Source organism: Anomalospiza imberbis, chromosome 1 (assembly GCF_031753505.1).
Source record: "Anomalospiza imberbis isolate Cuckoo-Finch-1a 21T00152 chromosome 1, ASM3175350v1, whole genome shotgun sequence".
Classification (NCBI taxonomy): domain Eukaryota; kingdom Metazoa; phylum Chordata; class Aves; order Passeriformes; family Viduidae; genus Anomalospiza; species Anomalospiza imberbis.
In genome coordinates this window covers 151,605,844-151,630,450 of record NC_089681.1, presented here as the reverse complement: position 1 = coordinate 151,630,450, position 24,607 = coordinate 151,605,844, and the positions used below count along the sequence as shown (strand labels likewise).

At 51.9% G+C, this 24,607-nt stretch overlaps 1 protein-coding gene across 1 annotated transcript in view; it reads right to left on the bottom strand.

The window, feature by feature from the left end:
- The window catches only part of SMARCC1 (SWI/SNF related, matrix associated, actin dependent regulator of chromatin subfamily c member 1), a 63,250-nt gene that overhangs the window by 16,756 nt on the left and 21,887 nt on the right, over window positions 1–24,607 (bottom strand). Inside the window, exons 16-24 of the mRNA XM_068176570.1 lie at window positions 21,056–21,169; window positions 20,200–20,353; window positions 19,824–19,937; window positions 18,144–18,203; window positions 13,802–14,060; window positions 12,407–12,568; window positions 4,767–4,822; window positions 3,945–4,059; window positions 2,794–2,948 (exon numbers count right to left, since the gene is read on the bottom strand). Of these exons, the coding sequence (XP_068032671.1) occupies window positions 2,794–2,948; window positions 3,945–4,059; window positions 4,767–4,822; window positions 12,407–12,568; window positions 13,802–14,060; window positions 18,144–18,203; window positions 19,824–19,937; window positions 20,200–20,353; window positions 21,056–21,169 (1,189 nt within the window). The remainder of the gene's footprint in view (window positions 1–2,793; window positions 2,949–3,944; window positions 4,060–4,766; window positions 4,823–12,406; window positions 12,569–13,801; window positions 14,061–18,143; window positions 18,204–19,823; window positions 19,938–20,199; window positions 20,354–21,055; window positions 21,170–24,607) is intronic.

Sequence of the window (24,607 nt, the reverse complement as noted above, 5' to 3'; positions counted from 1 at the left end):
GGCACTGCCAGGGATCCAGGGGCAGCCCCAGCTGCTCTGGGCACCTGTGCCAGGGCCTCACCATGCTCATAGCCAGGAATTCCTTCCCAAGATCCCATCCAGCCCTGCCCTGTGGCAGTGGGAGCCATTCCCTGTGTCCTGTCCCTCCACCCCCTGTCCCCAGTCCAGCTCTGCTGGAGCCCTGCTGCACCACTGGGATCAGCAGCTCCTAGGAATGATCTCTTCAGTCCCAGGCACCTCCAACAGGAATTCGGGGAGGTCATGAGATCAGTGCTTGGCAGGATGTCAAACTGGGACCAGAGCAGCTCTGGGAAGGGGCAGTGATGGATCAAGAGCAGCAGTTCTGCAGCTGCAGCAGAGGAGGAGCCATCAGGGATACTTTTGCACAGACAGGAAAAACCAGCTCACACTGGGTGTCTGTTGAGAGGAAAACGAGCAGAAGGTACTTAAATTCGAATGGTGTTTGTTCAGAAACCAGAACCTGTGAAAACACATTTCAGTTGTTGGTCCGTATGAAAGCAGAGTCTCACCCTGAACGTTCATGTTCACCATTTCACAACTCGACTTCTGGCAGCCACTGATGCCAAAAAAAAAAAAAAAAAAAAAAAAGGAAAAAAACCCCAAACAAACAAAACCCCCACTTCAATCCCTTGTCTTTAACCCCCATCTTCACTCAGAATCCAACTGCAATATTGCTCTGATATAAAATCCTAAGGAAAACAGCTTTTCACATGACCAAGCCTAGAGTTTGTGATGAAGAGTTTAATTACTCCCTCAGACAAGACACAAACCACCCAAAGCTCGAATACTGTCTGGCTTTTTAAGGGAGTGGGAAGAGAAATCCCTGCTGAACCTGAGTGCTACTGCGAAGTGCCAACCTCCTAATTACAATGCATTATTCCCTGTAATGGAAAGCTGAAGCTCTTCCAGAACATTATTCCTGCCATAATGAAAAGTGCCATCAGCCAGATCCCTGCTCCCTCCAACTCCTTATCTCCAGAGGAAGGGAGCAGCAGCTCATCTTCACTTGGAGCAAGTGGCCTTCCATAAAACACAGATTAAATCTCACGTCTCCTCATAGAGATCCAGGTTTTCCCAACTTGGCTGAGGATATCTGTGAGTCTGATGAACTGAGAGCCACTCTGGACTCTGCACTTCACCAAAATACTGAAGCTCAGCTTTGCCTGCAGTTTGGGATTTTAATGGACAGGGAGCTGTCTGCCATGTGGGATTTTACAGCCTGGTTTGAAAGGCAAGAACTAAAACATCCTCCATCTCCTGGGCTCAAAAGGAGGGACTGCACAGGACCCACCATCCTCACTCTGGGGGATGCAGCTGGGGAAAAAGTCCAAAGTTAGAGAGTCAAAGACCAGAGTGGAAGAGTTAACAGAACGCACACCACCTCCTTCTATCCATGGAAACCCATCAGGAATAAACCTAACCCTAACCCAAGCCTTGCTCTTGGTTTCTATAAAGCAGGTGGATGTGGAATGTGGTACTGAATCCAAGAGCTATTAAAAACCCAAATTAAAACTTGAATCCAGAGAAATTTGTAAAGAAAAAACAGATTTGAAAAAGATACTCTAGAAGCAATGAAAGCAGTGTGGTTCCTGAAAAAGGCAAGGCAAGACAACGTGCAATTAGTAATTACAGGGTAAAGAAAAGCTGATTCAACACAGCTCATTAGAGACCACACACAAACAGGAGTTTAAGGGGACACACCAAGGTGCTTTTAACACAACTCTGGACAAAACACAAGACCATTAAGGTGTCTGTGAAAGCTGCAGTGCCAGGACTGAACATCCCTCTGGGTGTGCCGCACCCGGAGCCCAGGGGTTTGTGTGGAGCCCTGGGGCAGCAGGAGGGCACATCAGAGGGTTTGTGCTCCTCAGCACCACAGCCAGACCCCCCGGCAGCCAAAAGCCTTGCCAAGAAGTCACACACGTTTTGGGGCTATTCCTTAGGGATGTTCACGCAGCCCACAATCACCCAAGGAGCTGCTTGATTAAAACTGCTCATTATCTCCCCCCGGGGCTCAGGCAGAGAAATTAAGGCAGCCCTTGTGCTCCTGTGAGGTGTCAGGGGTCAGAGGGTGACCTCCACAGCATGGAGACCAAGGAGCACTCCAGGCACAGCTCTGCTGTCCCTGGAAGCCAGGCCCATGTCGGAGTCCAGGACATCCCTGGCTGGCTCCAGACCCTGGCAGGGGGCTCGGAGACCTTGGCACCGAGTCAAAAACACCTGTGGCTTCCATTTTAGCCCGTGGAAAAAGCTGCCAACTCTGTGTGAGGAATTACAAGCCACAAGGGTTTGAGTGGTGTGGTAGGTGAATTAACACAGGGTGGAAAAGTGGAATTTTGGGGTTTTTAGAATGGGGTTCAGGGGACAAGATGGAGGGATTTGGGCGTGTCCTGACCTCCTTCTCCTTCTCCTTGCCCTCCCTGTCTTGCTGTGATGGTGACACTTCTCTGTTGGTTTAAGGCACACACACACTGTCCCACATAAATGACAGACATTGGCACGTTACTGTAAACAGACTAGAGGTAACTTTTGTATAAAATGTGAACACCGCCCTGAGGACAGACAGAATGCCATGGCCGACCTGCTGGACAGAGCTCAGCAGGGCAGAGAGAGAATGTTCTGGATAAGGGAAAATAAACAACCCTGAGAAGCCGACCCAAGCATCCAGACTCCTTCCTTGGCTGCAGGGCTGGGACAACAAGGACTGTCACACTCTGGGGTCACTCCAACACCCGGACCCCGAGAGGCCCAGGCTGCTGGGACAGCACCAACCTTGGCTTTGGTGGCAGCAGAGGCCAGGGCAGCAGCTGCAGCTGTGGCCACGTTTCCCTCTGAGATCTCGTGTTCCACTTTCTTCTTCCCAGCCTCGGCCTCTTTGTCCTTGCTGCCATCAACGTTCTCCTTGTTCTCCTCTGCCTCCTTTTCCTCTGCAAGACATCCCAGCCCAGTCTGTTACACGTGTGCCCAGCATGGGAGGGCACCACACTAATTACTCAGGCACTAATTAACTCATCCCCAGCTCCAGCACTGCTCCCCATCCAAATGCTGACAGGGGAACCCCAGTTTGAGAGGATTGATCCTACAAATGGGGCAACTTTAAATGCTTTTCATTGCCATCCTCTCCATTCAGCACCTGCCATCAACTTCCCCTCATCATTTCCAAATCAATTCCATCAAATCCAAATGCTCCTTATTCTACAGGGGGCTAAAATCCTGAATCTAACAAATATATCCATTCCCATCCCTGGCAGTGTCCAAGGCCAGGCTGGACAGGGCTTGGGGCAGCTGGGATGGTGGAAGGTGTCCCTGCCATGGCAGGGGTGGCACTGGATGATCCTTACAGTCCCTTCCAACACAAACCCTTCCATCATTTCATGAGGCACAGGGGAGATGACAAAAAGAATAAGGCTTTATGTAGATGTTGTTACTCCTCAGCCTGTCAAAACCCAGGCTCTGCATCACTTCCCAGGGAAACTGAGCTGAAATATTAACTTCCAAGGGGAGAAGTGAGCAGAGAATCCCAGAATGGTTGGGTTGGAAGGGGCCTTAAAGCCCATCCAGAGCCACCCCTGCCATGGGCAGGGACACCTCCCACTGTCCCAGGCTGCTCCCAGGCCTGTCCAGCCTTAAACACCTCCAGCAGCTCCACGTCCTCGCATCCAAAGTGATCCAAGGTTGTGGAATTCGGGCACCCCCCCATTTCTATGGCCCGCAGGCACTTTGGGCTGCAGCTGCTCCCCCATGCCCAGGGCTGGGAAGCTCAGGGCGGGATTTGGTGCCCGAGCTCTGCAGGGAGGTCTGGGTGGAACCTGCTGCTCTGCACGCAGCGCAGCCCGGGGTGCCAGGGCAAGTTCCCAGCTGGGCTGGGGCCTGTCCCAAGCACTCTGGGGAGGAGCTGGAGCAGTGGCAGCTGTCCCTGTCACCTGTCTTGGGCTCCGCAGCCCCTTCGCTCTCCGGCTCCTTCTCGGCGTTCCGCTCGTTCTCCCCTTCCGGGACCTTCTCCCCTTCCTCAGGCTCGCTCTCGGCCTTGTTCTCCACCTGAAGGGGATGGCATTGGTGGGACAATGGCAGGGAGAGAAGATACTCACTGTTAACTTTGTTCATGGCCTTCCAAGGAATTCCGTACCACAGTGGAAGAGACGGCATTTGAAAGGGTGCCTGCTGCTTGAGCCAAATTTGACAAACAAACCCAAAATGTGAATAAAAGTAAACGCTAAACTGGACCAAGTCCAGCGACCCAGGCCAAGCTGAGTCACTCAGTGGGCACAAAAACTCCTGAACTAAGATCACAGAATCATGGGATGTCTGGGAATATGCAGATTTCCAAGCTGGAGGGAGTCTTCCCCACTTATCTCTTCCCAAATGTCCCTGTTTATCAGGGAGGCAGAACTGCCTGAAAACAGAGTGGGAAATAACCCCAAGGCTGCACTGATCAGCCCCAGGTTAGTCTGGACTCCTCATCTGGTGAAGGAGGCAACAAGAAATATCTCCTGTTGCTGCAGATTCCAGAAAAAAAAACCATCTCCATTTATTTGTCAGGAATGTAGCAGGAATTAAGTAATAAATAATAATTTAAAAATTAAATTTCCATATACAATCAAATAGTAATTTATTATAATACATATTAAACATAATAATATATTAATACATGAACAAAATAATAATAATTTAAATATTAGAATAATTTAGCAGGTGAATTCAGGATTTGAGTGCCAGGAGCCTCCTGCCATCAGACCCAAGCTCACCTTCTCTGCTGGCTGCCCCTCTGCCTCTGTCTCCATCTTCTCCTCCTCAGCTCCATCTGAGAAACAAAGAGGGAGGGTTTTAGAATTGCCCCACTCGCCACACTCGCTCTCTGTTCTGGGCTAACTAAAATCTGCTGCTCTCCACCCGTGGCTTCAGGAGAGGGCCAGCACTGAGCTGCCAGAGAGCAGGCTGCTCCAACCCTGCCCAGCCCGGGGCACTTCCACCCCTCCAGCCCTAACCCAGACCAGGCCCAGCTGCAGTTAAAGTCAGACCAACATGAGGACAGAGGAAGGAACAATAAAGACAATGATTAAGGAGTCACTGTTGCAGGTGCTGGATGGGCGCACCTCGCAGCAGGAGTGCTGCAAGAGCTGGGAGTGCATCCCTGTGCACCATTTGACAATTCATTTATTGCTTTATGAAACACTGATTTAAAATGTTCCTGTAATGCCAGCTGGGTCTGGAGATCAGGGGATAACAACCAGCCATGGAAACACCATGGAGGTGCCTGGATCATGTGCTAGAATCCCTGATATTTGGTGGGATTGTTTAGAAGTTCAAGAAATCCCAATTTATCCACAGCTCTGCAAGGAGGGACAGGAGAAGCACAACCTCGTGGTCCTGGCCAAGGATTTCACAATTTATATAGAGGCATTAAAGGAGCTTATTTAGATCCTGGACTGGGGTGATGCAGAACTGCTGGTGACAAGCCCTGATCCATCTCTAAGCTTCTGAAGACATCAGCTGGTGCAGGGGGTTCATTTTCAGTAATCCTCATTTTCCCGCTAATTCCTGTGTGCTACCCTGAGGAAAAACAAGGTACGAAGTGTTCTTCTTGAACAGCAACAGTTCTGTAGAGAAATTTTTACACAAGTCCCTTCCATATGTAAGAAAAACCAACTAAAAATGTCTGACTGAAGGGTAACAGTTTTCCTCTTGGCCTATTTTAAGATGATAAACCCACTTATCTGAACTATCTGCCACCATAATTCAATTTAGGGAGACTGGGGACGTTCTCCTTCACAGGTTTTATCTCGGAGTTAGGATTTAGTGACCCAATAATGTCACAGGGAAAATCTCGAATAGATTTTGTCAGACAGCTCTTTCAAGCCTAGAAGCAGAGTTTCAAACTGGGCTGGAAAGTGTCACTCCTCCCAGGAAAGGGAAGGATTTACAAAGAAAGCTGGATTCAATCCTTTAAGACAAAAATGGAGAGACAAAGTGCAGAACACTCCGAGTGTGCCCAGGTTGGTGGAACTCAAACAAAAAAAAAAACACTGCACAGAAATACCTAAATGTACATTTTTGGGTGGGGAGGATCATTGAGATCATCCCATTCCCACCCTGCCACAGGCAGGGACATGTCCCACTGTCCCAGGCTGCTCCAAGCCCTGTCCAGCCTGGCCTTGGACACTGCCAGGGATCCAGGGGCAGCCCCAGCTGCTCTGGCCAGGAGACCACTCCATGGACCATGGGAGCTGTTGAGGGACTGATGCTGCTGCTGTGGAGAAATTCAAAGGATCCCAGGATTACTGAGGCTGGAAAAGCCCTCCCAGCCCATCAGGTGCACCCTGTGCCCAGTGCCCACCTTGTTCCCAGCCCAGAGCTCTCAGTGCCACATCCAGCCATTCCTGGGTCACCTCCAGGGGTGGGCACTCCAAACCTCCCTGGGCAGCCCCTGCCAAGGCCTCAGCGCCCTTTCCACGGAGAAATTCCTCCTGGTGAGCCTCCCCTGGCCCAGCCTGAGGCCATTTCCTCCTGTCCCTGTTCCCTGGGAGCAGTGCCTGCCCCCCTGGCAGGTAGCAGTTCCAAACAAACAGGACATCCCTGAACGACAAACTGCTTCCCATCCACTCTTCGGAGAGGATTTTCTCAAGGAAAAGCACACAGAGCATCTCCAAGCGCTCCCAGATCCTCCCTTGTGTCAGGACACACTGATGGACACCACCCTAACCCGAGCGCTCCTTCCCATCCCAGGGACACCTGGGAAGGAAGGGACGTGTGACACCAAGGTTATTGCCAACATCCTGATTTAACCTTGCTGCACATGTGAGGGTAGAACTAGGCTGACAGCTCCAGACAGGTTGTAGTCAATGGGTTTTGAAAAGTGTTTTCCTGCGTCAGCTGCAGAGCCCTGGCATGCAGTGACAGCACGGTGGCTGCAGCTCCCAGGGCCACCACGGGTGGGACAACACGGGACAAGGGGACAACGGATTCAATTACCCATTGTTAGTCTGGGGGGAAAAGGAGTTTGCCTGGATGGAAGCAGGGTTTTGGTTCTAAATCACAGGCTGCTCAAAGGATCCCAGAGTCGTTAAGGCTGGAAAAGCCCTTCAGGACCATTGAGTCCAAGCTGTGCCTGATCCCCACCTTGTCCCCAGCCCAGAGCACTGAGTGCCACATCCTGGGGCACCTCTGGACTCCACCACCTCCCTGGGCAGCCCCTTCTAATATTTAACACCCTTTCCATGAGGAATTCCTCAAAACAGTAGAGTCTGGTAAAACTTAATCCGTAATTCCAAAATGAAAGGATGACACAAAGCCCAAAACACGCCTGACCTTCTGCACAGCCGTGACAGAATTGCCTCTGGCCCCTGGCACAGACACAAACAACTGCATTGATTTTCCTGTGTGATCTAATGAGCTTAATGAAAATAACATCCCAGAGGAATTGATCAGTTGGAGATGCATGTCCCTGGGACAAAGGGGGAAGCCTTGACGTTAAGGAGAGAGCTCCTGAAATCCCTTTCCCCTGCTCCAAAGAAGCTCTTGAACTGTCCTCAGCAGGTTTGGTATTGCACCTTGCAGGATGTGGGAATCAAGGAGCACAGAATCCCTGAATCATTAAAGCTGGAATACACCTCTGAGACCATGGAGGCCACCCTGTGCCAATGCCCAGAGCTCCGAGTGCCACAGCCAGGCCTTCCTGGGACACCTCCAGGGATGGGCACTCCAACACCTCCCTGGGCAGCCCCTGTCAATATTTAACAACCTTTCCATGAAGAAATTCCTGCTGGTGTCCACCCTGAGCCTCCCCTGGCACATGCTGAGGCTGCTCCCTCTCTTCCTGGCCCTGTTCCCTGAATGAAAGGACAGTTCTTAGGTCAGGAAGAGGCAGATGGTCGTGAGCCACCCCAGGACACCTCTCAAGAGGGAAAATCCACTGGGAGATGAGGAATCATCACCTCTCCAAGCCCCTCTTTCCACCCGAATCAGCAGGTATTCCACTTCTGTGGAATTTTGTTCTGTTTTTGCACATTTTCTCCAAGAAGACTGAGCCATTTTTTCTAACACGTGAAGAACTCAGAGCTGAGCCCTGCCCAAGCCAGTGACTTCACAGAGAACTGAAATGGACTTCAGGTCAACAAGGAAACCTGTGAAACATCTCCCTGCTAAGAACTCCCCGCGTTACCGAAGAGATGCAGAAGCAGCAGGTCCGGAACCTCCGCTGTCGTGAGAGGAACAAACAGAGCTCTGCAAACACAGGTGGAGTCACCTGCCTGAGCTTCAGCTCAGCAAACAGCTTAAGATGCCCTCCAGACTCCTCTGCTCTCACTGAGGCAACACACAACCTGTCACAGCCAGGCTGGGACATTAATATTTAATTGAGAGGAAATGCACGCTAGCTGTGGAATATCCCAGCCCTGGGTATGATAATGATGCTGTTATCTAAACCATCATTTACATTTCCCACAATAAATCAGGGCTGCACAGCCACCAGAGCTGCCTCTGCTCCTGCCTCACACAGCCTGGGGCTCAGCAACAGGGGGCTCCATGGGGAAGCCGGGGGAGCTGGGAATGCTGCTGGGGGAGCTGGAAAATCCACAGCAGCTTCTGTGTGAGCCACAGAATTCACCAGGAGAGGAGTGACGGGCTCACCCCCCGGTGGTGCAGACTCAGGCACCAGGGCACGCCCAAAGCTATATCACCAGTATTGTATTCCAGGCTCTCTGGAATCCACTGCTTTAGGAATGCTTCCATCACCTCAGAGTTCTCCATCACCCTGGAGAGCAGCAGAGAAATCTCCCTGCCAAACATGACTAAAACAACTGTGTGTATGTGCCCTCCTTGTGTGTGGTTACCTAGAGTGTGTGTGTGGGAATGAATCAAATCCATGCCCAAAACGGTGAATTTAACCCTCCTCTGGCACTGTCTGCAGGTGATGGGATGCAGGAAATCAAACCACAGTCCCTCACTCACTGGCACAGAGCGGCTCCAGCCTGAGGCTCTCAGCGCTGCTGTCAGTGGAAATACTTGTTGCAGTAAGACCTGAAACGCTCAGGTACCTCCAACACAGCCCCTTCAGAGAAATCAGTGTCGTTAACCCCCTGGGAAAGACACGGACAAAGGCTTCCTAGAAATGATGAAACACCACGGGTGTGCTGGATGTTGCCCTTCTCTGGAGCTTAATCCCGGCCCGAAGAGCTGGATCCCCCTTTGCTCCCCTGGGCCATTGTCACTGACACAGCTGCAGAGAGCTCCCGGCATTTATTGTGGGAACTGTTTTAAAGCCTTAGAGCAGATTGTCCAGAGAGCTGGGGCTGCCCCTGGGTCCCTGGCAGTGCCCAAGGCCAGGCTGGACAGGGCTGGCAGCAGCCTGGGACAGTGGGAGGTGTCCCTGCCATGGCAGGGGTGGCTCTGGGTGGGCTTTAGGGTCCTTCCGACCCAAACCTTTCTAGGACTCTATGAAAGTAGGAGACAGAGTCCACCACTCTCACCACGGCATCTGAACCACTCCAGTCTCCTCGTAACTCCACTGAAGCCTCACTTTATCAACTTAAAAGGAATTATCACCAGCTCTTACAAAACCTAACAATGAAGACTTAGAAGAAGAGATTCTTGGGTATTAACTTAAGCTCCTCCAATCTGTTCCAGTCATTTTCCCTTTTCACATTCCATACTGACTATAATTCACTGATATTAAATAGTTTTAAAATTATTATGGAGCTCTGATATAATTTTATTTTTGAAATATAACAACTAATGAACTTTAATTCTAGTACGGAACCTCAGGCAGATACTTTTATTTCTCCATAGTTGCATTTAAATATAAAACCAGCGTTCTGTGGTTCCATTACAGAATGGATGGAGGGACAGGACACCGGGAATGGCTTTGAAGAGAAAAGGGCAGGGTTAGACTGGACATTGGGAAGGAATTGTTCTCTGTGAGGGTGGGGAGGGACTGGAATAGATTTCCCAGAGCAGCTGGGGCTGCCCCTGGATCCCTGGCAGTGCCCAAGGCCAGGCTGGATGGGGCTCACCTGGGACAGTGGAAGGAGTCCCCGCCCATGGCAGGGGTGGCACTGGATGATCCTTGACGTCCCTTCCAGCCCAACATCATTCGATTCTCTGCCAGTGGACGTTCGATGCCATGTGGAAGCCCCAGCAGGTGTTTCCATCCCTGCACAGCTCTGGGGTACAATCCCCCGGTGCCCGGGCACAGCCACAGCCACAGCCCATGGCACCACCTCTGCCATGGACACTCGGGGTCCCTGTGCCCAGCTCTGGGGGGTGGGAGGCACCACAGACTGCTGAGTGACCCAGTTCACTCGGGCTGAGCAGCTCCCCCAGGGAGAACCATCTGCTCCTGCCCTAATTTACTCCATTAGTCACAGCCCAGCACAAATCGCATTAACGCCGCCGGGGCAGGGCCGGCCCAGCTCCCCACACCGCTCACCCACAACTGCCTGCGGGGTGGCATCTGCCCCGAGACCCCCAGGCACCACTGCCAGGCCCCTCACAGTCCCCACTGCCAGCCTGGGCACAACTCTCCCAGAGGAAGGGCCAGAAAGGGCCAAGCTGCAGCCGGGCAATGGGGAAAACCCCAGGCAGCAAATGCGTCACAGGGGAACACGTTCAGGACAAGAGGGAACGCCTCAGGATGTGCCAGGGGAGGCTCAGGGTGGAGCTCAGCAGCAATTCCTTCGTAGAAAGGGCTGTTAAATATTGGAAGGGGCTGCCCAGGGAGGTTTAGCGTCCCAGTCCCTGGAGGTGTCCCAGGCTGGAGATGGCACCCAGTGCTTAGGGCTGGGGACAAGGTGGGCATCAGGCACAGCCTGGACTCTGTGACCTTGGAGGGCTTTTCCAACTGAAATGATCCTGTGAAGTTCTTAACAGCCCACAGTGACACCTGTACTGGGAGAATATGGGAAAGGGGAACAAAGACTGGAAGAAAAATTCAACTTAAACTGACCTTATTTTAAAACAACTACGAAATTAAACTCAGCCCCAGATGGAGTAACACAGAGATTTGGTTTATAGCTGATTTGTAAATAAACCCCAAAGCTTGTCCTTCCAGCAGAGCTTCAATGCCTGCTGTCAGCTCTGAGAACAGGGAGCAGCAGATGTTCCAGATGTTTCTCTTCCCCTTCCAGCACACAATGCCACCATCCCAAAGCACCGAGCCGCCTCACGGCAAGTCTGTCCCACTGAGTGCAGAACTGAGATGTGTGACAGGAGGGCTGAGTGGTTTGTTTGCTTCTTTTCTAATTAAAAACTATCTTGGTGATTTAAATGGCATTTTGCAATCTAATTTACTGGGTGGTTTTGCACTGGACATTGGGTGCTATAAATAGCAGCCCTCTGTGGGCAGCAGTTGACAACTGAGGAGCACCGAGCACAGCCCCTCGTGGTGCCAGCCCTCAATCTGGCACCTTGCTCGTGTCCCTGGACAGGGTGACAGCAGGTCAGCTCTGCAGTGCAGGAGCACATCCCAAACCCAGCCTCCCAGTCAAGCTCCATCACGTCCTGCGCAGCTTTACCCACAGCCAGACGTGCCATTTCACGTCCAGTCACTAAAGTCACTGAAATCATCTGTGATGAGCGGAACAAAGCAGGAGCCAACAGGGCTGAGAGAAAGCAACAGTGACAAGATTGTGGATCTGTAACCAAATGAGGAGAGCAAAGCCTGAGAAAGCCCTGGGGACGGAGTAAACTGCGTCTGCTCCTCCTGCTGGGGAGAGCCACCAGGGCCAACAGAGAGGGGCACACAGGGCATCACTTCCCAGGGAGCTGCTTTGACACTCCAGAGCAAGGAGGAACCAATGTGCACCAGGCAGGGCTTCAGAGAAGAGACTGAATAGCAGAATAATTGCTGAACATGACAGGAGTTAAAGCAGAGCCTGTTAACACACACAGGTAAAGCCCAGCAGAATTCCAGCCCAACCAGAGCCAGGACTGGATTATCACCTGCCAGCCCAGCACTTCAGCAGAAATTCCTCTGCTGCTGCCTCCACAGGGAGCAACACACTCAGAGTACCAGATCCACCCCAAAACCCACTGCCCAAACCCCTCAGCTTGCTTTAACACCACAAAGCAGCAACCTCCGACAGCCCAACCGATGGAATACCCTGCTCTGGTACTTTTGGTCAGTCCACTCTGTGCCTCCCAAGCAACAGCATTTCCACACAGCGAGAGCAGGAGAACAAACTCCTAAAACTCAAAGTAGCCCTGAATTCCACAGCTCAGGGTCTCAGTCAATCCTGCAGTGAGCAGAACGACCCGTTCCCTCCTCCCTACCCACAACCTCCATCTCCTGCTGGAGGAGGAGAATTTGGAGTGGATTTCGGGTTTCTCAGGGCTCAAAGGCAAACGCCCCCAGGGAGCCCCAGCTGCAGCACTCGGGGCAGGCAGCACTCACCCATCTTCTCGGGCTCCTCGGGGCCGGTGCCAGCGATGCAGCTGCTCTCCAGGCCGTAGGTGGGATCCACCTTCCCAGAGGCTCGAGCTGCTTCCTGCACCTTCTTCACGTGGGCTTCCACCAGCTCCAGGGGCACCTCCTCTCTGACCCGGGAAAACTCCTCTGTGGGACACGACACACAAAGTGAGGCATTCTGGGGCTCGTGCAGCAAATTAAGTCACATTTTCTCTGACTGGTGTGCAGGTAAACCCTGTGACAAAGGGAATTCTCAAATAGGAGTTCCTTCCTGTCACACGAGGTGGTTGATTCTGTCTTTCAGGTGTGATAGAAAAGAGTCTCTTCCCAATTACATAAAATTATGTTTTATGTGGAAAAACAAGGAAAAATGGAAAGGAACTATTTTATCAAGTGGACACATCCAATGTCCACTCAAGACTTGAACCTTCTAATGCAAGATGTCCCTGCCCATTGCAGGAGGGTGGAGCAGGAGGTTCCTTTAAAGCCCCTTCCAACTCAGTCCAGTCTGGGAATTCTAGGATCTCTGGCAAGTAACTTCACACAGGTAAAACAGGACAACTGCAGGATCCACACTGAATTTACCCAGAGCTGCACTGGTGACAGTGGTCAGAGGAACACCAACCACCAGGTGCAAACACATCAGGAGCAGTGAGGGCAGAAGGCAACACCAGCCATTCTTGGGCACTCAGTGGCCTCCTGGAGCCACTCCAACATCACACAGAGTGCCTGGCCTGGGAGGGTCTGGATGTCACCCAGGCACCTGGGATGTGTCCAGGTGGGGCTGGGATGTCTCCAGAGAGGGAGACTCCAGCCCCCTGGGCAGCTGTGCCAGGGCTCTGCCCCTCCCTGGAGAGAGGCTTTGCTCCTGCTGAGCTGGAGCTGCTGTGGTTTGCTCTGTGGCCACTGCTCCTTGTCCTGTCACTGGGCAGAGTGTGGCAGCCTTCTCCTGGCACACAGTTTGAGAGATTTGTGTGGATCGATGGGATCCCCTCTGAGCCTTCCCCTCTCCAGGCTGAGCAGGCCCAGCTGCTGCAGTCTCTGCTCGCCAGAGATGCTCCAGAGCCCTGAACAGCTCCGTGGCCTCTGCTGGACCCTTCTCCAGTAGCTCCTTGGACCGAGGAGCCCAGAACCGGACACAATTTTAAACCCCAGCTGTGCCTCACAAGGACACCCTGGCTGCAAACGGGGACTTCGGGAGAGCAGAACACAAACCTGGGGAGGGCAGAGCTTCTCCTACATAACCTGCACCCCCGAGTCCCGTGTTTTACTGGAGTCTGAGGAGTCTGGACCGCTGTGGCTGGAGGGGCAGGCACGCACAGGGTGGGGAGCGTGGGATGAGGGGGGATGCGAGGGACGCGGGGCGAGGCCGTCCCGTACCGAGGGCGGCCTTGGCGGCGGCCGAGGCCACGCGCGGATCCACCACGGAGGCCAGGAAGGCCACGGTGCTCATGACGGGGTTGCCCGACTGGCTGAAGGGCACGGGCTGGTAGGCCAGGGGCCCCAGCGAGGCGTCCGAGTTCTCCAGGTAGGGATCCTCGATGGGCAGGCGCAGGAAGTGCAGGATGCACTCGTCCTGCGTGCGGCTGCCCACGTGCTCCGACACCTTGTTCCAGTCGTCCTTGTACATCTCCAGGGCCTGCAAAAGGCAAAACCGGCGGCTACTCGGGGAAAGCGACGCTGCTGTGGGCAGAAAGATTATCCACACTGGTTATTGTGCGATGGAGCCGTACACGGGGATCGGACAGCTACTAAAAATGGGTTCTTCTGCTATCAAAATTATCTGCGTAAGAAATACGAGAATTTCCCCAGGTACCAGTGATGTTGAAGCCGCAGGGAGCACCACAGGCGTGGATGCTGTTACTACATCAGAAAGAATTGTCAGAAGACTTAGGATTTACTAATGTTTGCAGAGTAGGTGTTTCCCCATTTTGCTTGCACAGAGAACTAAACCTGCCTTTCCTACCAAGGCTCACAATCCTCAATTCCCAGCACTCCCCAAGGACTGCTGCTCCCTCTCTGCACACAGGAGCCCTTTGGGGCGGGAACAGGATCTATTTCTCTATTTCTATTCCTAAATGTAGACTGGCTGTGATGGTGAAATCCAGTCTTTAGATCCAACAGATGCTAAGGACGTGGAAAAGCATCAAACAAATAGACATGGGGGAATGGGAAATCCATCCCAGATCCTGAAGCCAGGAGAGATCAGTGCTGCAGGAGCTGTGCACAGTGTAAATTCTGTTAACACTGGGGATAACAAGTCATTACTGGCTAGATAAGGCACCTGATAAAGTAAGAACTTGCAGACCGTATCGAAGACATAATTCTGAATTTCAGTTATTTTTAAACTTCCTCAAGAAAAGTCTTAAAACAATTCAACAGCAAGGAGCTACTGAAGGCCTTGCTCTAGTTCCTGAAAAACCAACACATTAATCCTGTAAAACCATCCAAGTCACAGCCTAATAAATTATTACTCCTTAACAAGCCATTTTTTCCCCTGAAAATTGTTTTAGTGCAGTACCTGGACAGTATAAAATAAATACTGACATACCCTGAACCATTAACTTTCACATTTCTGAGAGGACTCATGGTGCAGTCACCCAGAAAAGGCAAAAAACCATTAGAGTTTCTGGCAAAAGATGTTCACTGCGAAAATGAGTTTTCCCAAGTAAATCCCACGCACAAGGCTGAGAGCTCCCAGAAATCTCAACCTGCCAGGCTGACTTAGCTCTCAGAGCAGGGAGGCAGAACTCGGAGCTGGGCTGGATCTGCCAGGGGTCCTGAGGAGAATACGCCCAGGGTGGGAGGGCAGAGCACACAGGGACACAACGCTCCTGTGCCGGGGCCTTCAGCACCTCCCAGGGACAAGTGGAAGATCCAAACTGAGCCACCAGCCTGGTGCTCGGAGCTCCTCCATCTGGGAAGGACCCAGAGTGTGGAACACCAAGACCAGGCCGGATGGGGCTTGGAGCTGCGTGGGAGAGTGGAAAGTATCCCTGCTTTGGGACGAGCTCATCCCTGGGACGAGCTCTAAGGTCCCTTCCAAACACACTGCTGTCTTCAGAGCAGCTCTGAAGTGCTTTAGTATTTGCTCAGTTAAAACAGAAGCTCTGAGAATTCCTCTAGGACAAAATATCGACCTGCACGGGGCCCTCAGGCACATATGGCTGCAGAGGGTCAGCTGAGGGCATGAAAATGTTCGCAAAAAATGCTCCTGTTTGCAAAGCCGCGGAAGCAAACTGGCTACGAGGACAGATAATTCAGTCCAAAAGCATCAGAGATCCAACATGGATCAAACTGGAGAGACGTGCCCAAGCTGCCTCAGTGGGCAGCGCTTCCCAGAGTGATTTAAGCTTAAACCTGGCTGAAGTCTCTCTCCCAGCCAGGTCTCACTGCTTAACTGGGGTGGGAGGGAAAACTGCCAGCGTGTCTCCAGAAAGCCTCTGGCTCCCTGCTCCTTCCCAGCTGGGTGGGGAGAACGCCCAGGAGCTGCTGAAGAGCCCGAGCAGCACCACGAGGGTTGGGAGAGCTCCATGGAGAGCCCCGGGCTGGGGAATGGCCTGGGACAGGCTGCACCGGCCAGCCTGCTCCCCACCACGGGAATCGACATCCCCAAGCCCTGCTGAGCCCTTCTCCTGCCCCTGGGACCTTCCAAGGGTTTGAGCAGAGGAGACACTGCTCAGCTCAGCAGGTCACACTCAGGGGACGTATTTATTCTCTGCCCAGCCTTTATCTCCCTTCGCCTAATTTCAGGCTCTCAGTCCTGTCTCCATTTTTAACCCCACTGGCACATGAGACCAGCTCTGCTTCTCAGCTCCCAAATTTCTGCTTTCTGCTCCTCCTCCTTCCCCGTCTGTTGTTTTCCTGCCAGACAAACCCTCGCTCGCAATAAATGTCCTGCCTAAAAATAGCTGAAAATGCATTTAACTCTGCCTGAGCCGTGGAGACACGGGCAGGGCTGTGCAGGGAGGGTGGTCAGGGGAGGAAAACTCTACTTCCTCCCCCAAATTATTCAGTCAACAGGCAGAAGGCCAGTAATTATATTTCATATACGATTTATTATTTGGAACTTCGCTGTCTATCTATTTGCCCAAAGCTACCCTGAGGATTTAATTGGACTGCGCTGGCTTGTTACAGCTGAATTACTTATGCTTGAACTGATATACTCTTTCCTGATTTATTCATAGAGCAAGTGCATGAAAAAGGAGGAACAAAACCATTATTAATTTAAACTCATTAAACAAAATTGCAATCTCAAGATTTAGGGGGGTTTTGGTTTGTTTTAAACACACAATATGCCATTAGATTATTTCATTGGGCTGCAACGTGCAGTGTATGACCATAAGCTAAAAACATACAAACCAATGAATTTTAAATAATAGTATTATTAATATCAAATATTTAAATAATATATTTAAATAAATAAAAAAGGAACGAAGTCAGTATATCAAGGCATTAGCCTTGTTTCTCCTTACAAAAATGCCATGGAAAACAGCTGTTTACACCCTAGAAGCAAAATTTTTCCATGTGCCAATAGAAAAGTATTGGCTAAACAGCAAATATCAACCTAAAATAAATAGGAAAAAAAGGGAGATTTTGGCTGTTTGATGACCACACTCCATATGTGTGAAGACTGAATCACAGCTGCTGATTTGGCACTGACACAGGTCCATCCTCCAGGCTTTTCCCCAGGAAATTAACTTTTCAATGGGTTTATTGATACATGGGAAGACAAAAAAGCTGAAACAACCAGGCAATTGCCGTCTGCTCTGAGCTCTGCAAATAAAACCCAACAAAAACAGAGCCCCAAACTGGAATTCTCAGAACTCTGAATTCCTTTAAAAGAAAGAAATCAGCCATGCAGCCTCTACATAAGGAAAATGTTCCTGTGAAAGCAAAGCTGGGGAGAAGACCTTTTCTTTGCACAAGTGGCAGCAGTTTAAATTATTTCAGGCCACTGAGATTCTTCTGCTGAAGCAGAGAGAAACAACTGCCCTGATGGGAGAGCCCAGAACCCTCTGCAGCTCCTCTGGAGGGTTCCATCCCCCTGCAACTCCAGCGACCCAACCATCCCCATGTGCTCCAGAGCTTCACTTGAAGCCACCTGGGGACACCAGCCTGCATTCTAAGGTACCTCATGGAGTCATCTCAGGATTTTTTTTGCACACTTCCAGAAAAAGCTCAAAGAACACCCTAAGTGCAGCTACAGGGAAAACAAGGAGACAGATGGGATGAAGGAGCTACCAAAGAACTTCCTTCTCCGTGGCCTCAACTGTTTCTCAACCTCTTCAGCTTCCAAAATGAGCTGTTTCCCTAAGCTATGGCATGGCTTGGAAATCAAAACCTCCAAATACTTATCTGAGTGCCAGGTAAACCTTTAGCTGAATTATTTACCACCACTTGAGTTAGTGACATTATTTCACACTGTCAGCGCGTCCTGCTGAATGAAAACACCTCTCTGCACTGCAAAACCTGTTCTTGACTTACACAAAATTCTTAGATGCTTCATTTCTGGCTCGCAGGTCCAAGTCAGAAGCAAACCTCAGACACAGGCAGCCCCTCTCTCACAGAGATGCTCCTGTCATCTCTTCTTGGTAGCAACACTCTTGTAGCCATGACAGCAGCTGTCATCTAACTCCAAAAAACGCACGTGGATTTTTAAAGCCTGCCCCACACCCCTCCTGGCTTGCTTTCCTGCCTTGGCTTGGCCTCATGAACTCACCTCTAACAGCAGCAGTGTCTCCTGCTCTGTCCATTCTCTGCCAGCACTTGCACCTTTACTCTACAAAAGACAGGAGGAAAAAAAAAAAAAAAAGAAAAGGTGAAACACGGCACTTCTCGCACAAAACCTTGTAGGAGAAAACACTGAGGAGGAAAGGGGAAGCAGCTGTGATTTGATCCACTCCAAGCTCCCCCCTGCAGCTGAGCAGCCCCTGGTCACCCCATGCAGGGGTCCATGAGATTTACCCCTCAGGGAAGGCACAGCTGGGTTTACACACCCCACCTTCCCGAGCCAAAGCAAAGGGATCTGCACCCTCCTCTCCCAGTGCCCCGTGCCTGCACACACAGCAGAGAGGGTTCTCCTGAATAATAAACCTCCTCCGAGTGCTGGAGGCAGAGTGGGCTGGTCCAACGTAAGTTAATTTATCTCCAAGTTCCTCAGTAACTCAGCAGAGAAATAACAACTCTTTACAGGGGGACAAGCTGCGTAAGAAGGCAGGGTAATTCCAGCAGGATCATCTGCTCCAAGGGCTGCTGCTCCCAAATCCACACCTGGTGGTAAACTGCTCAGACTGCATAAATGTTCAAATTCATGGTGGAGCTTCCCCTCCCGTGACACCCTGACAGCTGGGGACCTGCTCCCAAGGAACATCAGCACCACTGGATGGCTCGTGCTAGACTGAGAGGAAGAGGCTATTTAGGATAATAAATGTTATCTCCAGCTGCATTTCAAACAGCTCATTAACCCACACAGAACATTAATCAATGTGAGTCACCCAACTGCTGCTCTCCACAGCCAAAAGCCCCAGCACGCAGAAACCAAACAGGGCAATCTGCCAACAAACCTGCTCCAGTTCACAGCTCCTGTAAACAGAGCCAGAGCCCAGAACCAGCAACAGATTTATCAATTTGGAGAGTATTTATACCTTCCCTAACAAGTGAGTAAGTCAATCCATGAAATGTGACATGGAACCAGCCTTATAGAAATACCTCTGGAACTGGTTTGGGTTTGTGAGGTTTTTAAAGGATGGTCTGAAGTGGTAAATAGTGTTTAAATAGTTATTTTTTAGGTTGAAACAATGACCTCTGAGGACAATGAACCAATGACATGGAATTAGCCTGATGCCACCCACGAGGGGCAGCTCTGGAGCGTCCCAGCTCCCACCGGAGGCTGTGCTGAGGTACCATGGCATTCCCACAGCCCCTCCAGGGACACACAGGGAGCAGGGAGAAGCAGGAGGCTGTGGAATTAACACACCACTGCAATGATGCCTCCCGAGTTTCATTACCCTGTGTAACACTCTGCAATGACAGTGGCCAAAGGTGCCCTGCAGTGGCCCCAGGGCCTGGAAACCAGGAGAGGCAGAGACCCTGCTGGGAGCTGTGTCCTAAATCCTTGGATCATTTGCTGATGCTGAGCCACTCCAGCAGGACACGCAGGAACAGGGAGTTTGCATCTGAGGGCTGACAGTGTGGACTGCTCTGGGAAGCTGTCCCTGTCTTTATTCCCATCAAATCAGAATTCCAGCACAGCCTCCCCCTGCAGTGTGCTGCACAGGGATGGAAACATCTAAACCAGGAGTGGAGGAGCAACACAAGTCACCTCAGTGACACAAAGTGGGGACACCTGAGGAATAACAAAGCTCACTGGGAGCTGGAGGAAGAATCCCTGGACACTTACCTTGGCCAGAGTCTTTTTGGAGTAGATGTCTGTGCGAAGGCCAAAGTTCTGCAGGTCAGTTGGCTTCTCCTTGTTCTTCTCAGGGAAGCTCAGCATTTGCTGGGCAGCTGGAACCTGGGAACAAACGTTACAGGGGAGAGGGGCACAAATTCAAAGTTATCCAAGGTTTTCAGACCAACACTCCGCAGAACATGGACCGGACAGAGAAGCTGAACACAAGCCCGAGACACTAAAACAAATGTCTGAGCAACGTGTGAGTGGTTCTGCACAGAAGTGCCCCAGAGGCCGGGCCCAGCCGCTCCGCCGGGGACACTGGGCCAGCTGGACACAAGTCCCAGGCTGGGCAGAGGCAGGCCCCTCCCGGCGCCGGGCTCACCTGCGGGGTGCGGATGTGCAGGGGCATCAGCCCCGAGGGGGTGTCGGCCAGCACGTTGAAGTGGGGGGTCGGGGGGGGCCCCATGGCCATGGGGCGGCTCTCGGGATCCACCTGGTAGTTGATGAGCCCCCACTGCTCCAGGAAGGCATGGACCCTGTGAAAAACAGCACAAACTCAGCTTCTGCCGCCAAAGCTTTGCTTGTGCCTTGTGTGGGAGGGGATAAAGGACAGAGCTGATGTTTCTGGATCAAATCCACACCCAGGATCTCCTCTAGTCCTTCAGTAATCCCAAACAGCAAAACAAATCCCAGAGCAGGAGCTCTGTGCACACCTGAGGGCACTGCAGAGTGATGGATAAACCAAAGCCTGACTGTGTCCAGTTCTGGGCCCCAAAGAAAGACCTGAGGGGCTGGAGCGTGTCCAGGGAAGGGAATGGAGCTGGGAAGGGGCTGGAGAATTCCTGAGGGAGATGGGAAGGGGCTCAGCCTGGAGAAAAGGGGGCTCAGGGGGGACCCTGTGGCTCTGCACAGCTCCTGACAGGAGGGGACAGCCGGGGGATTGGGCTGTGCTCCAGGGAACAGGGACAGGAGGAGAGGGAACGGCCTCAGGCTGGGCCAGGGGAGCTCAGGGTGGGCAGCAGCAGGAATTTCCCCATGGAAAGGGTGCTCAGGCCTCGGCAGGAGCTGCCCAGGGAGGTGACCTAGAGGTGTCCAAGGAAGGCCTGGATGCGGCACTCAATGCTCTGCTGGGGACAGGGCACGGGCTGGGCTCAGTCTTTGGAGGGCTCTTCCACGATGCTGCTGCTGCTGCCTGGAAACGCCCAGAAGCTGCAGGTCCCAGGGGCCCAGGCTGTCACCTCATGACGGCGCAGACGTCCCCGGTGAGGTTCCTCCTGCAGGCTGTGCTGGTCAGGTACTCCTGCGGGTTCAGCCGGTACGTGTCGATCATGAAGTTCCTGTAGGCCAGGTATCTGCAACACAACGGCCACCAGTGTGTCCCCTCAGCTCCTCCACAGCTCAGAGCATCATTTCACCACTCACCCCCCAAACACTGACCAGGGAACACCAACAGATCTCTTTTATCGGTGCCATTTCAGAACCAGCGCCAAAACCTACAGGTAAGTGGATTTCACACTCTTCCAGACTGTTTCGCTCTGGATTTTCTCCTGTGTTTGGATTAGCAGCACATGGAAACATGTTTAAATTGTGCATCACACAATTAACTGTTGTAACCTGGTCACCGACCAAATATTCCCACAATAGAACAGAAGCTGCAGGCTGAAAATAACAGTGTCTGGTCTTCACACAGGAACAGGATAAATAATCCTTGTGCATCCCTGTGTGAAGGAAAAAAGCTGCACAGAAAAGCAGAAGTGGATGGAACACTGCTGTGGCTGCCTGTGGAGTTTATAATGGATGAAGGGATGAGGAAGGAAAGGCTGGAGAACAGCAACGTGGAGAAGAAAAGATCTATGAAAAGCAGAGGACAAGAGCCCAGAGCCAGCACAGCTGGGAACAGCTGGAGCAGAAACAATCCCTGAGAGATTCCCCCATTTCAGTAAAATTCTGGAATATACTGATGCTTCCTAATACATATTATCCTGAAGAAAATAACCTGCCATAAAGTTACTGACAGCCCTGCTCTTCAGAGGGAACAAACCCCATCTGCCACAGACAGGATGGCACCATCCAGGCTGGAGCAAGCTGGACTATGGAAGGTGTCCCTGCCCATGGCAGGGAGGTGGAGTGAGATGGGCTTTACTGTCCTTTTGTACCCAAATTATTGCAGCATTCTGTCTAGTGAGCATCCAATGCAAAGCTGTGTGTAAAACAGTGGTTTTAAAGCAGATTTCTGCCTTTGGAAAATTCCATGGGGGAATGTTTCACATACAGCGTGTGAAGCAGCTGGGAACCAAAAATATAAATCATCCAGGCAAGGCCTGAGCGGGCAGATGCTGCGAGCACATGTCCCTGCCAAAATCCCACATCTTCCTCCTGACCAGATCATGTGTGCAACTGGCTGGAAGAAAATTGCTGGAGTAGGTGTTTGGCTCCGTGTGGGATGCTTGGGAGGCAAGAAACAAAAAGAAGCTTCTTCCCCAGAGGAATACTGAGAACATCTCTGAATGCTCCAGGGGAAGAGGGGAAGAGCCTGCCCAGGAACAGGTCTTGGCTGCAGGAACTAGTAGTTATTAGCAAAGGTGGAGAGAGAAGCCCAAGACAGAAACATCCCCAGGTTGATTCTGAAGGGAGATGGCTCTGAGCCATGACATGACCCATCAGCTAAGCCTGTCAGCAGTGGGAAGGCAAGCAGGATTTAGCTGAATCCCTTTTCAGCCAGGGCCCACCCCAGGCACTGCTGCCACAAGGATGAACCTGTGTGAGCTCCTCCAGCACGGTGTTTTGGCCTGAACATTCAGCTGGAGGCCACTCGTCTCCATTCAGAGGGATGTTCCCCGTTGATCTCAAAAGAAAACACAGAGGCAGGACCACGTGCTGCTCCTACAGCCCCGAAATGGCACCACGACGAGAGCTCCAGGATGACAGGAGGACTGGCAGGAGTCCCCAGGCTGCTTCCATGGCAGGCAGTGACCAGTGGCAGCCCAGGGAGGAGCAGCAGGAGCACGGAGGTGTGATGCCAGCTGCAGAAGGGCACCTGGGCCTGCAGTGACAATCACACGGACCAGAGATCCAGGAGAGAAACATTCCTTCCACATTGCAGCTGTCTGCTGCCTCTCTCTCTGAGAAACCCCCAAATTGCAATTTCCTGGGCAGCAAAACTGCTGGAACAGAGCCAGTGCTGGATGAGCTCTGGAGCAAACCCATTCTGGAATGGCAGGGAGTGCAACAAGAGGATCTTTGCGGTCCCTGGCCCCCAGGCCGTGCTGGGGCTCTGGGATCCAGCTGTGCTTACTCTGCACTCACACATGCAGAGAAGCTGTGAGGACAGACCAAGGACTGGCAATCCTTGGTGGGGCCAGGAGCCTCAGGGGTGTCTGAGCCAAGCTCTTGCTCAAGCCATGAATTGCCACCAGGTTTCTTAGGGCACCGTCCAGGCAGGCCTCAAAGACTCCAAGGAGGAACAATCCCCATTTCCCAAGCCCCCATCCCAGTGCCTCATCTTGTTCAGAGCTCAGAACTCCCCTGTCCTCCAGCCAGAACCTGCTGCTCCATTCCAGCCTGAGCTGTTTCTGCCCTGTCACAGGCCCAGGGACAGCCTGGCTGCACCCCAGGGACCTCCAGGGGCAGGGGACAAACACCACGAGGGGCCCAGGAAACAGGACAGTCCCCAATTTCTGCTTCTTTATCGGACCCAAAGCATCTCAGACCAACAGCCACACCTGAGGGGGGAGATTGCAGCACAAGGACAACCTCTGCAGGAATTCTCCTCTCCAGGCTGGGAGAGCTGGGAATGTTCCCCTGGAGAGGAGAAGCTCCAGGGAGAGCTCAGAGCCCCTGCCAGGGCCTGAAGGGGCTCCAGGAGAGCTGGAGAGGGACTGGGGACAAGGCATGGAGGGACAGGACACAGGGAATGGCTCCCACTGCCAGAGGGCAGGGATGGATGGGAGATTGGGAATTGGGAATTCCTGGCTGGGAGGGTGGGGAGGAGCTGGGATAGAATTCCCAGAGCAGCTGTGGCTGCCCCTGGATCCCTGGCAGTGCCCAAGGCCAGGTTGGGCAGGGCTTGGAGCAGCCTGGGACAGTGGGAGGTGTCCCTGCCATGGCAGGGGTGGCACTGGGTGGGCTTTGAGGTCCCCTCCAGCCCAAACCATTCTGGGATCCAATGGAATGCTGTGTATGAGCAATGAAGGGCACAGATGGCATCAGCACAATGAGGAGACAGCTCAAACACTTCCTGTAGTACTTGATTGAAAAAAACACCTTCTAAAATCCACAAAAGCTGCTTTGGAACCAAGCCAAGATTTGACACCAAGACAAAGTGACCTCAGCCAGGCCAGTCCCCCTGCCCACATTGACCAGCACACACTGGTGTCCAAAACCAGGACTTTTTGCTGTGAAATCTCAGGCTTTAGGATCATTTTCACAGAAACAAGCATACTGTTCAAAAGCCTCTGACTATCTCTGCTTTATCCATGGCCTTTCAAGATCACTCTGAATAGCCAAACTCAAAACAGAAAATTCACTCCACAGCCTGAGGCAGCATCTACAGCACACAGAAATACAGAAACAGAGCATGGCATGAGGAGAGAGGGAGGAATAAGGAGGACTGTTCCTCTTCTACCCTTTCATGACATTTTTAACATGACTTTGGAAGTTGATCACATCTTGTACCACACAGAGTTGAGGAATTTGTTCCAGTATTACTTGGGGGAAAGTAGTTTTATTTTACCTGGATAACCACTGGTAAATACCACTTTGCTGCTTAAACCTTTTTCTTTACCACAACA